The sequence below is a fragment of the Myzus persicae genome, unplaced genomic scaffold (assembly GCF_001856785.1).
Source record: "Myzus persicae strain clone G006 unplaced genomic scaffold, MPER_G0061.0, whole genome shotgun sequence".
Lineage (NCBI taxonomy): Eukaryota > Metazoa > Arthropoda > Insecta > Hemiptera > Aphididae > Myzus > Myzus persicae.
The window spans coordinates 475,985-489,120 of record NW_019104366.1 but is presented as its reverse complement, the minus strand read 5'-3'; the positions used below and the strand labels follow the sequence as shown (position 1 = coordinate 489,120).

At 26.7% G+C, this 13,136-nt stretch overlaps 1 protein-coding gene across 3 annotated transcripts; it reads left to right on the top strand.

Annotated features, from left to right (window-relative positions):
* The first annotated feature begins 3,403 nt into the window (after positions 1–3,403).
* On the top strand, positions 3,404–12,106 carry LOC111041532 (ras-related protein Rab-5C). 3 transcript variants are annotated; one of them, XM_022325815.1, is made up of 5 exons: positions 3,404–4,427; positions 10,200–10,375; positions 10,481–10,632; positions 10,707–10,923; positions 10,988–12,106. In XM_022325815.1, the coding sequence occupies exons 2-5, from the start codon at positions 10,213–10,215 to the stop codon at positions 11,089–11,091; spliced, it is 636 nt and encodes a 211-aa protein (XP_022181507.1). In that variant the 5' UTR covers positions 3,404–4,427; positions 10,200–10,212; the 3' UTR covers positions 11,092–12,106. The 3 variants fall into 3 exon arrangements, with proteins under 3 accessions (XP_022181507.1, XP_022181510.1, XP_022181508.1); XM_022325818.1 differs by lacking the exon at positions 3,404–4,427 and adding an exon at positions 4,567–4,696; XM_022325816.1 differs by lacking the exon at positions 3,404–4,427 and adding an exon at positions 4,795–4,975.
* Positions 12,107–13,136: the final 1,030 nt, after the last annotated feature.

The following is a 13,136-nucleotide window of genomic DNA, read 5'->3' as shown; positions in this document are numbered from 1 at the left end:
AATTAAAATGTTGTGTCAGATTATGATCCATTTTTTTATATTATGTTGTTTAACACAATAATACAACAACAAATCAATTATGTTATACCTAGCTATGTATATAATACTAGCTGACCCGGCAATGCTTCGCTATTGCAAGATTTCACAGATATTAATTTGTTATTTATTTTCTGGATGTTAAATAATTATTTTTACTTTAGACCATTGTTAGTCACGTCTCCGCAGTAATGTAGCCGTATAAATTTAGCGTCGCCACCGAGGATTCTTCAAAATGTTGAAAAAAAGTTATATCGCTTGTGTCAATAGAAAAATTGATGCTTATTGGAAATTTTTTTTTAACAATAGATTAAATGTACGAAGCGCTAAAATTAGAGTTCGTTTACTATATACATTTTGTAGGTTAACTATGGATGGAACAAAAGATATAAATTATGCCAGTATTTTGATAATTCAAAGACTTAAACAATTTCTTTGTAAACGGCGTTATCAACTTTTTTTGGATCGGGGGCAAAAATATACAAATTAAATTTGACAGGGGCGACCGTGAGAAAAACATTGGTAGGATATTATGTTACATTATATTATTTTATATTTATATTATATTATTACATTGGTATAGGATATTATATCATATTATTTTATACTATTATTATCGTACCCCACGCTAGGTAAATACTCTATATGAATAATATTTTTTATTTTTATTTTGACTGTGGCTACTCCGATGAGCGGCTATAAGTGCAACTCAATCATCTTAGCAAGCAATTTGTGAAAATTCGATTAGTTATTAGTTATTTTTTACCAATAACTAAAACTAATGTAACACCATTGATTATGAATACTAATAATAGATATTCAGATAAAATTGTTTTTTTTTTTTGCTAAACTAAATACTTATAATAATTGTTTATTATTCCAAGTCGATACCGACCAGCTTAGAAGCATCTGTGGTTGTCGAGTTTGATTGTTATTTATTTTCTGCCAGCGACTATTTCCTACTAAAATAGGTATAGGTATACAATTTGCACGTTTATTTTAATTAATAATAACTAATTATTTACTAACTTTATCGGACTAAATGTATGCCTAAAACCTTCTCTGCGATGTCTTCATTAATTTAAAAAAAACTGCAAGACTATCCAATAAGTAGTTTTGGAGTTTACACCGAACATACAAACACACGCTATCATTTTATATATTAGTATAGATAGATATATAATTAGGTACATAAAATATAAATATTATATAGGTATTAATATACTTTTCAAACTTCTCCCTTCAATTTTTCACCTACTTCACTAACACTTTTTAGGTAGCCATTATTCTATTATGTTGACAGTTATTTTGTTTTTTAAGAACCACGGAATCAAGGTGAAACGCTTGCACTTCAATATTGCAATTTGCATAACTGCCCTTCGACCTACTTTTTTTTTTATAAATATCAGTTTTTACTGTTTTTTTTTTCTCTGTTGGAATATATTTGTCCGTGTACGAACAGATACTAGTGAGGAGAAGTTACACATAATATTTTTGCCAGCTTTATAAATTCGTTCGTGTGCTATTCTCAACGCTTTCGAGTTTAGAGTAATACGTCAATACACTCTACATCACTGTCAGAATGCATGCATCTGGTACTTGTCAGTAGTCAGTATATAGTTTTTATATTTTCAACAACATTTGTAGGTAGTAATAACCTAAGGAAGGCACATTTAAAAATGTAAAAAAAAATACTTATCAATTATTGATACTATAAAAACTAATTTTAAAACGTTATTTAGTTGATATTTTGTATGAGATTGAACATTATAATACAAAATTAAATAACAGTATGCACTTTTGTTAAAAACCATGGGTGGATCCCCAAATCTGAATGATGGGCGCTATTTAAAATCGTTTTTTATAATTATTTTTAGTACGATTATAGTATTATTAATACTTTTTAACATAATTTATAGTCGATATTATATTATTACTATAAAATATTAAATGTTTTCTAGTGAACGATGCGGAAGAATCTCCCTAGTTTAAAGGTGTATAAGATTCTAATCATCTAAATTAATTAATGAAATTATTATTATACTATACTACTATTTAATGATTACCTATATTTAATTTTGAATTGCACTACGCTAGTACATAATGCAGTGTTACCTATGATATACCTACCTATAATTTATTTTATAAGTCACTACTCACTACATACTTAATTTAATAAATGCCTACTGAGTTCCAACTTCCAAAGATCAATGTCCATTATTTATGTAGGTATTAAAATATATTATATTTACCTTTCGATAGTACTATAGAAACAGTAATGTTAGCATCTTAAGCGTTTTACACGTTTTTTATTCCATTCATACACATAAGTCGTACAATGAATATTATATAATATTATACGCATTAATAATTCATATTTATAATTCAGAAATTGAAAGAAGAATAAAATTATTACAATTGTTTGAGTACCTTACTGTGGCTGAGTTCCTACTTCCTACCTAATACATTGATGAATATATATATATTTGTGTATGTGTGAGTAAATATAATATGGTACATAATAGGGTAAATATTATAAAAAAGTGAGTGCAATAACGGATGAAGTCAAACTTCTTTACAGAAGGTATGAAAAAAGGTCATCGCCCATCATGGTCAAATAATAAGTTTGCATTGGAAAAATAAAAAATAAAATTTTGAATTGAAATTAATTTATTATTTTATTATTATACAAGGATAAGATAAATGGATTATTATTTATAACCACAGTAACTAAGTGTCGAATAAGCCACGCCCGTAACGCTTTTTGGGCTTTCTGAGCCCATGTTTCCGATTTAAGTTACAGCGCCAAAAGAAGTTTAACTTCAATAATATTAATATTTTATTCTAGATATTTTACAGCTTTACAGTATAAATATATGATTACAATATGAACAAGCTATACAGCCATACAGGTTTTGTTCATATCCTATGCTAAAATAAAATTGTAAATGTAGCATTACGGTGACGCTAATCCGAGCGATGAGAATTTTTTTAGACCTCTGACCTAGAGATTCTATTGGACTGAACTCGAGTAGTCGAACCCCCCCCCCCCTCCCCACCGAAATTGAAACGTCATTAATGCAGTCATGCCTATAATATGATATCGTAGTCATGACATACGTGTATTGTGCACGAGTAAAACGCGTAGATACAATGCCATTCAGCTCCGTTTTCGTATTATTATTATTATTATTATTATTATTTACTATCAATCACGGCGGCGTCGACGCCTTATCATAAGCGCGCGACGCCGACGCGCCGACGACATCGCGACTGCGCGAAACGACCTCCACGTCCGCGGCTGGACGGGCTGGCCACCAGCCCACCGCCAAGCGAAAACGCCCCGTTCTGCCGCAACGTACGAATGTAATGAAACGTTCTACTACAGTTCGCAGTGCGGAATTGGACGCCCATTACGGCGTATTATCGAAAACGGCAATGTTTCGTTTTTATTGAAATAATTGTAATATACATGACACACGGCGACGTGTATGTTTAACATATTTTTTTATTTCGTTGTCCGCACTCCGCAGCGCCATATTATAGCTACCGTCAAGGCTGTCCCTTTCTCCCGCTCGTCATCCGCCGCCGCCGCCGCCGCCACCACCACCACCGCGCGCGCCGTCCGTCTATAATATTAATATAATACGCGACGCGGCGCCGTATCATCGACATCGATGACACGCGACTTTTAAAAGTTTTTTCTTCTTTATCAAATCCAACTGGTGACAAGGAAAAAAATAAAAAATAATAATAATAATAATAATAATAATACGCGACTCCGTGGTAGGCACGAAACTACGGAACCGTCTGGTGGGGAGACAACAACACACGGTGCAAAACTACCAACTATACAGTGATATTATACATTATTGTTGTTACGGTACACCGTTTACGACATTCATTCCGTCTCCCGTCCGAATCAGTTGTGGTGCGTCACCGCTGCCGCCGCCGCCGCCGCCGCCGTTAATTATGTGATAATCAATCGACGACGTAAAACATTCGAAGAATTTTCCCAAAGTTAAACACTGTATACCAGTGTTCCGCTTTTTGCGTATCACATACACACACACACACACACACGATAACGATAAATATAATAAAATATTCGTACTGTGATTAGAAAGGAAGTAGTCAGTGAGAGTTTAATATACGACATATATATATATATAAATATAATTTATTAATTTTTTTTGTAATTATTTCAATAAAATTTTCGTTAAAATTTTTTCTTTAAATATTTATATTTTTAGTTTATTTATTTTTCACAACTTTATCGTTCCTACATTAATTCCGTAACTCACTTAATAATAATTACATAATATTAATACAGTATTACATTCACGACGGACTCCGGCGGAGAGACAGCTTGTAGAAAAACCCAAAATCACGTAAGTAAGACATTGCCTACTTAAATATCACCGATGTATTATATGAATGCCTATATATGATACTATTTTACCACCTACTGACCCAATTCTGGCTACTATCTCAAACGATTTGGTCGATCGATTCATATGATCTCATTCGCGAATTTGATAAAGTAGGTATGGAAGGCAAAGCGCATTTTGGCATATGTTAAAATCATAATTTCGTAGTACACTGTAGACGCTTATGTCTTTGTTGGATTTTTTCAGTATAGAATCGACTTTTTTTTCAGGTAGTCCAACCAGAAATGGTTTTTTTTTTTACCTATCTTATCAGCTGTAATTACAATTTTTTCTTATTTTAACACATAACATTTTTCTACTTTTGTACAGCATGTCTCTCCGGGGAGGTGTTAGTATAATAATTAATAATTAAAAGTGTAATTGTTACAACAGTGGAACTAACATGAAACAAGGTCGGTTCATCTGTCTATACTACGCTGTGGTGTTTCAATATTGTTATCAGTTGGTCAATAAAATATATCATACTGTAGTATCTGAGGGTCATACAAGCAAGTTTATTTAATTAAATTACTTATTATCTACCTATCTAACCTAAATATATTTCAAACATTTGTCCTGTTTTGCTCAAATAAATAATCCACCTATTATTATGACATGAGTAATCAAGCAATTATCTGGTTGGTCATAGTCAATTTTATAATACATAGTATCTATATCAGAAGTATTATTAAAATAAAATAAAATATTCTAATGAAATTACTTTCAATAGTCATAATCCAGTGGCATATCCAAGATTTTGCTTGGCGGAAATGGGCACTACGCTGAAAATATTTTCAAACATACCTAAAATTTAGCGGAAAAATTGAGTTCTAAAAAGATTATGGTCTCATAAGGAAAGGTTACATTAAATGTATAAATTAAATTTTTAGGTGTTAATATGTATTTCTGAGAATATTGTTAGAATATTTATTGAAGTGCCTAAACGTAGGTTTCAAAATATTTGTTACTCTGAGAATTTGAGTTTTAAATGTAGATAGGTAATTCTAAAAATATGACTGTATAGCTTTAAATTATTTATTGTATTATAACTGTTTATTAGAAAACTTAATTATTGTAGAAAGAAGACACTATACACGCATGTGTTGTCTCAATCTTAAAAAATGTAATATATAGAAAACACTATTTTGCTTAGAAAAGAATCGAGAAGGGTGCAGTTAATACTAAGTTGCACAAATTACCCCCCATAAAAAGGAAAATTTAAGCTGTGAAATATATTATTTTTTTCAATATTGGAACTAAAAAAAAAGTTATTCATGTTTGAAAAACACACAAATAATCGATTTTAAAGCAATACAATTTTTTTTTTTTGTATAAGTGATATCAAAAAAATAAAAACAATATTTCTAATTAACTATATTGTTTATCAATTTGGAGTCATAACTACCACTACAGCTTGCATGGTTTTATCCTGCTGAAAACAGTTTTTGCTATGTCTGTACATAGCTACTTACATTTGTAAGATGGAGACAACATATGCAAGTGTAGCATCCTCTTAACTTATAAGTAAATGTATTATAAATTGTTGAATATAATTTAAGAATAGAAAATATTTTGACTTTGGTTCAAACAATATATATACATGTTTTGTGAAATAATATTAATTAATTATTTTGTATCTCAATTTCATTTTTAAAAATTATCCTTACATTAGATCTTATATCTAAGTCATAGAACCTTCATAACTTGTAACATATCTCACCTATAATTGTTTTTGGTTATTTATTAAATTAATTTTAAGTTCAATTCTAACCTCACCTATATTTTCTTTTACCTAAGATATTTAAAAGATCAAATATACTTAATAGGTATTTATTTAGTTAATTTATAGTATTATAGATAATATTTTATTAAATCACATTAACTGCTGATTTATTTGTATAGTTGATAAACAATTATTTGAAAAAAAAAACAATCATTTAGTAGTTAATATTATAATTAATTTAAATAATGTAGGATAATAACTACTTAATAATGTATAGTTGTTTATTGAAAATCATTATCTTTGCAAATTGATTATCATATCCAATTAATTTGGATAATTAATAAATGTTCAAATGTACTTAGATTAAATCAATTGTATTAAATTACTAATATTATGATTAAAAATCAATAATTTTTTAGTACCTAACTATTAACCACCAAAATATAAATTAGAAATAATGATTTTTAATAGAAATGTAATATCTTAATTTGAATGACATTTGGTTAAATTATAATTTAAGTTATAGTAACAGATTTTAGGTTCTTATCTGCTTTTTAAAAATAATGTAAATTGTATTGTGTTATGGGTTTTTTATTTTATTCAAATCCAAATAGAAGTTTGTGTTTATGCAGTATATAATTAATTTCCTGTACCTAAGTATGTTGTGATGTTTGTAGTTAATAATATTACTTATAAGTTATAAGTCTTAATAATAATTATATAATAGCCAAGAGAAACAAAAATACTTATCCTTGGTTATTTTTTTCTTATCAAAAAATAATTTTATTTTTAACATTCAAATAACATTTTAGGTATTATGAAAAAACTTGTACATTTTAGGAATTGTAATGCAAGACCTTCTATAGCTTGACACTAGAATAAATTTAAAAATTGTATATTTTCTTTATATTGTATTGTAGAAAATGCTGGCAAACAATACATATTGTTTTAATCATGTTAAACAATTTACCTAGTTCAATTACCTACTAATTACCTATTAATTGTTTATCTAGTTTATATACCTATATGTAGGTTTGTAGGAATTTTAAATAGCTCATTTTGTCATATGCTCTTAATATTATTAAACTATTAGACATATAGTCTATGCATAAACTAAATTATGCAATATATTTGTAAAATTGCAAAAATAAAAATTTTAAATATAAAACAATATATTTCAATATGTTAATGGCTAATGACCACAAATTATTTCATATAATTGTATTAGGTATTAACTTATAAGTCAATAGTGATGTAGCGTTGAACGTTGAGAAAAGGTTCTTAGTGTAAATACTTTAAAATTAATCTACAGGACTTCGCTTAATCTGAACAGCCGTTTATCACGCTAGTTCATGATGTAGTTTAAAATAAACATGAAAACGAGTTCAATTATACAACTATGTACTATTTTTTAGGTTTAATATTGTTAGATATATTTATTAGATAGACTTAAGTATTGTAAGTATAGTAAAATATCCAATACAATTTTTTTAAATTTATAATTTACGATTCTTGGTTATTTTGTTTAATCCGGACTTTCATTAATTCGGACTACCTAGAACCCCAATTAGTTTTGAAATAATTGTGTAAAGTAAATAATAATTCACTGGTTTTAGTGGTTAAATGTTTCAATTCTTTAGAAATTATATTTTTGTATTACAGTTAAATAGACTAAAATCATGGTTTCTCCCTTCAATTTTTCCGTCATGTGAACTTACAATTTTATACATTTTTTTTTGTATTGACCATATATTTTAAACTCCATAAAAAAATGTACCTTTTTGTAATTTTGACGCATTTAAAAAAAATATATGAACTTATAACACTTATGAAAAGAAATGTGACTATTTTTGATATTTCTGTAATAAAAGTCTTATGAGGAACTTTTTATTACATTCTGAAGCTTTTTAGTAAGAAATAAAATATTAACAACACGAATCAAAAAACAACTTAAATAGTACAAACAGAGCCAAATAAAATGTTTGAAATTTCATATCTTGTCAAGATAGTAATATAAATATTTGTTGAAATTTTCAAAGACTACATTTAGTTATTTCTTTATAAGTTACAAGATTTGGTACCTACTTAAAATTAAACAACATATATTTTGATGTTGAAATATTTTTGTTGCTCCAAATTATAAAAATCATTGCAAGCTTTGATTTGTTCAGAATCTATGAAGTCTCAAAATAAGTAAAATCTTAAGTAAAATCTAAAGTAAAATCTTTTAATCTTAACTTATACCTTATTATTTAGAAATATGTTTAAAATATGTGTCTTACAAATTCTCTCCTCATGTATATTTAACACTTTAATATATATTAAATCCTAAGCTTAGTTCATTATCATAAAAATAATTATTTTGTATAAACTATAAGTACAGTTTATTGGCAATATTTACAAATTACAATCTACATGTTATTGTGTCATAAATAGTATTTAAATCTTAAGTTTTTCTACTTAAATGATTGTTCAAAATGAAAAGTAATTGTTAGGTAATTGCTGAAATAACTGTTATATTATTATGTGTTTGGAAAACACTGAGAATATTACAGAATATTAATTATACTCATACCTACTCTTAAATAATTAACTAAAATTAGTATTCTTTTGTCTCAACACAAATCATATTGATATAATATTTAAGTCATTTATTTTATAAATTATTCTTACTTTCAAGTACATATTCTTCTTATTTAGTAACATTTAGTTGTACATCATAGTTTATTTATTGTGAGTTATGACTGATGTCTTGATGTCTGGCTTTCATATGTTACCTAATTTGTGATGGGATTTTTTTTTAAATTGTATGGTTTATTATACATTATTTGTATGTATACCTATTACACTTATTTGCTATAAACTATTCTTACTTAAATATTTATAAAATAAAAACAACAAAATTCAAAATTTAATGAAAATGTATTTATTGGTTATCCTTCTGCCACAAGTTGGTATACAATTTTTGGGTTTATTATCTTAACTCTGCTATTATAAATGATTATTGGGGTTATATAAATTACCAAAAAACAATAGATAAATGCTTAAAAAAAGCTCTTGAGCAAACAAACACACAAACTATACAACATAAACATGATTCCATTTTAACACCAACTTACTAGTATTATCTCTATAAATATTACTTATTTTACATAATTTTATTCATAATTGTCTATCACTGACTGTTATTACAATAATGCAAACGACAAGTTTTATCTGTCATATGGCGCTCATTATTTATAATTAATCTATAATCTAGCATAGTATTATAAAATATTGTATTGCAAATCTTCCAGCAATTATACAATATTTTGTGCTTTAAATTCAACATGCTTCTATGTAAATCCACAGTAATATATACAAATATTGTTCGAGTTGTTTGTTAGGTTGTTTAATTTAGTGATTAACGCTGCTGAGTTGTGGTATTATTGAAGTGTTGTTAATTGGTAACCTTTCATGATTTTATACGATAAAATAGAGATAATTCAAGAGTAGGGCAAGCTACAAAGCACAAGTCATACTTGTATTGCAATATAAAATTCAAAATCAATGTTGAATCATTTTGCAAGACTTAATTGAAATCACCAATTCTTCAGTTTTCCAATACTTTTTTCTTATTTGTATCATGCTTAGTTATATGACCTAGCTACCTCAAATACTAACTATGAGTAGTCTTAGCTCTCCATTACATTAATGCCTCTTGAAACTACCTAAGCACACCTTCTCTCAGAATAAAAGTAATTTATTGTAAAATAAATGCACATAATATGACTAGTTTGGAAAAATGAATTTCTTGCTCTGCTTCTCTGTTTAAATTATATATAATGTACGATTCGATTTTAATAACACTACATTTGGATATTACCTTGTATGTGGACCAGTGTTTTTACAATTATATAATTAAATACATGTGGTGTTATTAATATATATTTTTCATTTTTATTACTAGGTATAAAATAAAATCTAATTAATACTTAGTTATAATTTAAAATATATTTTTCTCTTTGCAGTAACAAATATATAATGGCCAACAGAGCTGTACCGCAGAGACCTAATGGCCAAACACCAGGAAAAATATGTCAGTTCAAGTTGGTTCTTTTAGGTGAATCATCAGTTGGAAAATCTAGTTTAGTGCTTAGATTTGTAAAAGGCCAGTTTCATGAATACCAAGAGAGTACCATTGGTGGTATGTATTTTTTAATTGCCTACTTCTATTTTAGACTCTTAATTTTATTATAAGAATAATAATTTAAATATTTAATGATTCTCATACTATGATTTATTTCTTTAGCTGCTTTCCTCACGCAAACAATTCATTTAAATGATGTAGCTGTAAAATTTGAAATTTGGGATACAGCTGGTCAAGAGCGTTACCATAGTTTAGCACCAATGTATTATAGGGGTGCTCAAGCAGCTATTGTAGTTTATGATATTACTAATCAAGTAATAATAGATTTATTCTTTTTATAACTTTAGATATTTTAATATATTAATGAACACAATTTTTCTTTACAAAGGATACCTTTGAAAGAGCTAAAAATTGGGTGAAGGAACTACAAAGACAAGCAACACCCGGTATTGTAATAGCCTTAGCTGGAAACAAGTTAGATTTAAATACAATGAGAAGTGTTCAGACTGATGAATCACAAACGTATGCCTATGAGAATGGACTGCTGTTTATGGAAACATCAGCAAAAACAAGTGCTAATGTGACCGAAATTTTTAAGGCAATTGGTTCGTAATTAAAAACAAAAATGTGTCAAAACCTTATTTTATTTTTACAATTAAATTTATTTAGCTGAAAAACTTCCTAAGAATGAAACAACTAATACAGCAGGACAGGGCCGACGTCTAGTTGAATCTGAAGGAGCTAATAAGAGCCTTAGCAGCTGTTGTAAGTGATACAATAAATCAAGTCAGTTTTCGTATGGATTATTGACATTTAATCATCTAATAAACTATATAGCTTTGTAAAATTATTAAGCCTCAGAATTATATTTATCAATTTGCATTTAATATATGTATCAATATATTATCTAATAATATATACAAAATGTTTTGTTTATTTCCATTATGCTTCTATAAACATAATGTGAGTGTATTGAGCCAACAAAATGTCAATATTGGCAGATGTTGGCCATGTTCATTAATAGTTAATACTTTTTTTCATTCATTCATCTTTTTTTATTAGCAATAAAATATTGTTTATATTTAAGGTTTTTTTTTTACTCAATCAAGTTTTACTATCAATTTTGAAATAAATAAAATATTGTACCATAGCAAGTCTAATAGATTTTGAATCTAATTAGTTATTCTAAACCTAAAAGTATACATTTCAATTAAATATTTTCCCAGTTACCTATTTATTGAAAATAAATTAGTTTAATGCAAAAACTATTGTACCTACAGCCTATCACAGTCATAGGCTACTGCCGAAGTGATAAGAAATTTAAACATTTTTTTTGTGATGTTTTTACCTGAACGGCGATTAGAATGGTGAAATCTATGCATTGTTAATACCGATTACATTGTTTGGTTACTTCTAAACATTTATGATAATTGTGATTAGTAAATTTTTGATGGAATCAGCCCTCAATAAAATTTTATTTATAGAATAATATAACTTGTATATTGTATTCTGTGTTACTAAAATTTAATCACATTTTATATTATATATTATTTTAACACCATTAAAATGTAAACTATTAAGTCTATATATATATACATACATATTTATGTACTAGCTATTTGTTTAATGGTATCTAAGAATTCTATTGTTATACATTTTATCCAAAAATATTAGAATTATATTGTAATCTACTATGTATATTTCTTAATTTTAGTTGCAGTTTAGTAACTAGGTTTGTGTAAATGGTGGAAGAATATAAAACAAATATTGTATTTGATCATTACAAAATCATATTTATTTCATTTCAGTTTATTATTATTATTATTATTATTACTTTTTTTTGAAGTGTTTTGTTGCTTTGATAAATTATTTTATTTTAATTATGATGGTATTTAGAAAAAATTTTTTGTATGAACAAAATTCCATTGAATATATGATTACAATATATAAATTTATATTAAAGTTAAAATGTATAAAAAATAATAATAATAATAATATGAATAACAGATACAATTGAAATGTATTGACCAATGAAATTAATGTATATTTTTTTAATAAAATGTTTACTACCCTTAACTACCCTATAAGTAGTTATATTTTATTTTATTTATTAAATGCACGAAATATTATTATTATTATTATTTTTATAATATATATTTATTATACAACTTAAATAATTAACAATCCATGTTATCATAATCACATTTATTTCTTTTTAATTAATTTGGTGTTTGCCAAATAAAACTGTAACAACTGTATCTATTTTAATAACTATGTTGATGTTCATCAGTAATAATAATTATATTATAAATAAACAGTAGTATATAATGCCACTAAAATGTACATATGATACAAAATTAATTAGTAATGCCAATGATCTATAATAATATAAAACATGAACATAGTAAAATAAATAAAGTTGAGCTACTAATAGGCAATAATTTTGCATGTGAGTTGTATACTATAGGTATAGTATAGTAGCGCATTAAGTCCAAAATTATATATATATTGTAATAGTAACTTAGCTTACAAACATCAAATATCTATGAAATGTTTATGATTTCTCATTTAGTATGGCATTATGTCATTTACCTTTCAGACAAATTAAATGTATTATTATTCATATGGTTTCTCACCATTTAGCATTAAAATTTTGATTGAATGTAAAAATTTATTTGACAAATTGTATTTATATATAATATAAACTTATGCGATACTAGTTATGGAACTATTATAGGGCCACATGGGTTTATATGAAAAATGGTTATGGTTGTTGACATATTTGGTAGATGAAATTAAACCTCAAATATTTAATTAA

Excerpts from the sequence above, each read along its gene's own strand:
- LOC111041532 (XM_022325815.1), top strand. The coding sequence starts at position 10,213 with ATGGCCAACAGAGCTGTACCGCAGAGACCTAATGGCCAAACACCAGGA. Across the intron at positions 10,376-10,480 it reads CCAAGAGAGTACCATTGGTG|CTGCTTTCCTCACGCAAACA; the intron begins GTATGTATTTTT and ends TTATTTCTTTAG. Across the intron at positions 10,633-10,706 it reads TTTATGATATTACTAATCAA|GATACCTTTGAAAGAGCTAA; the intron begins GTAATAATAGAT and ends TTCTTTACAAAG.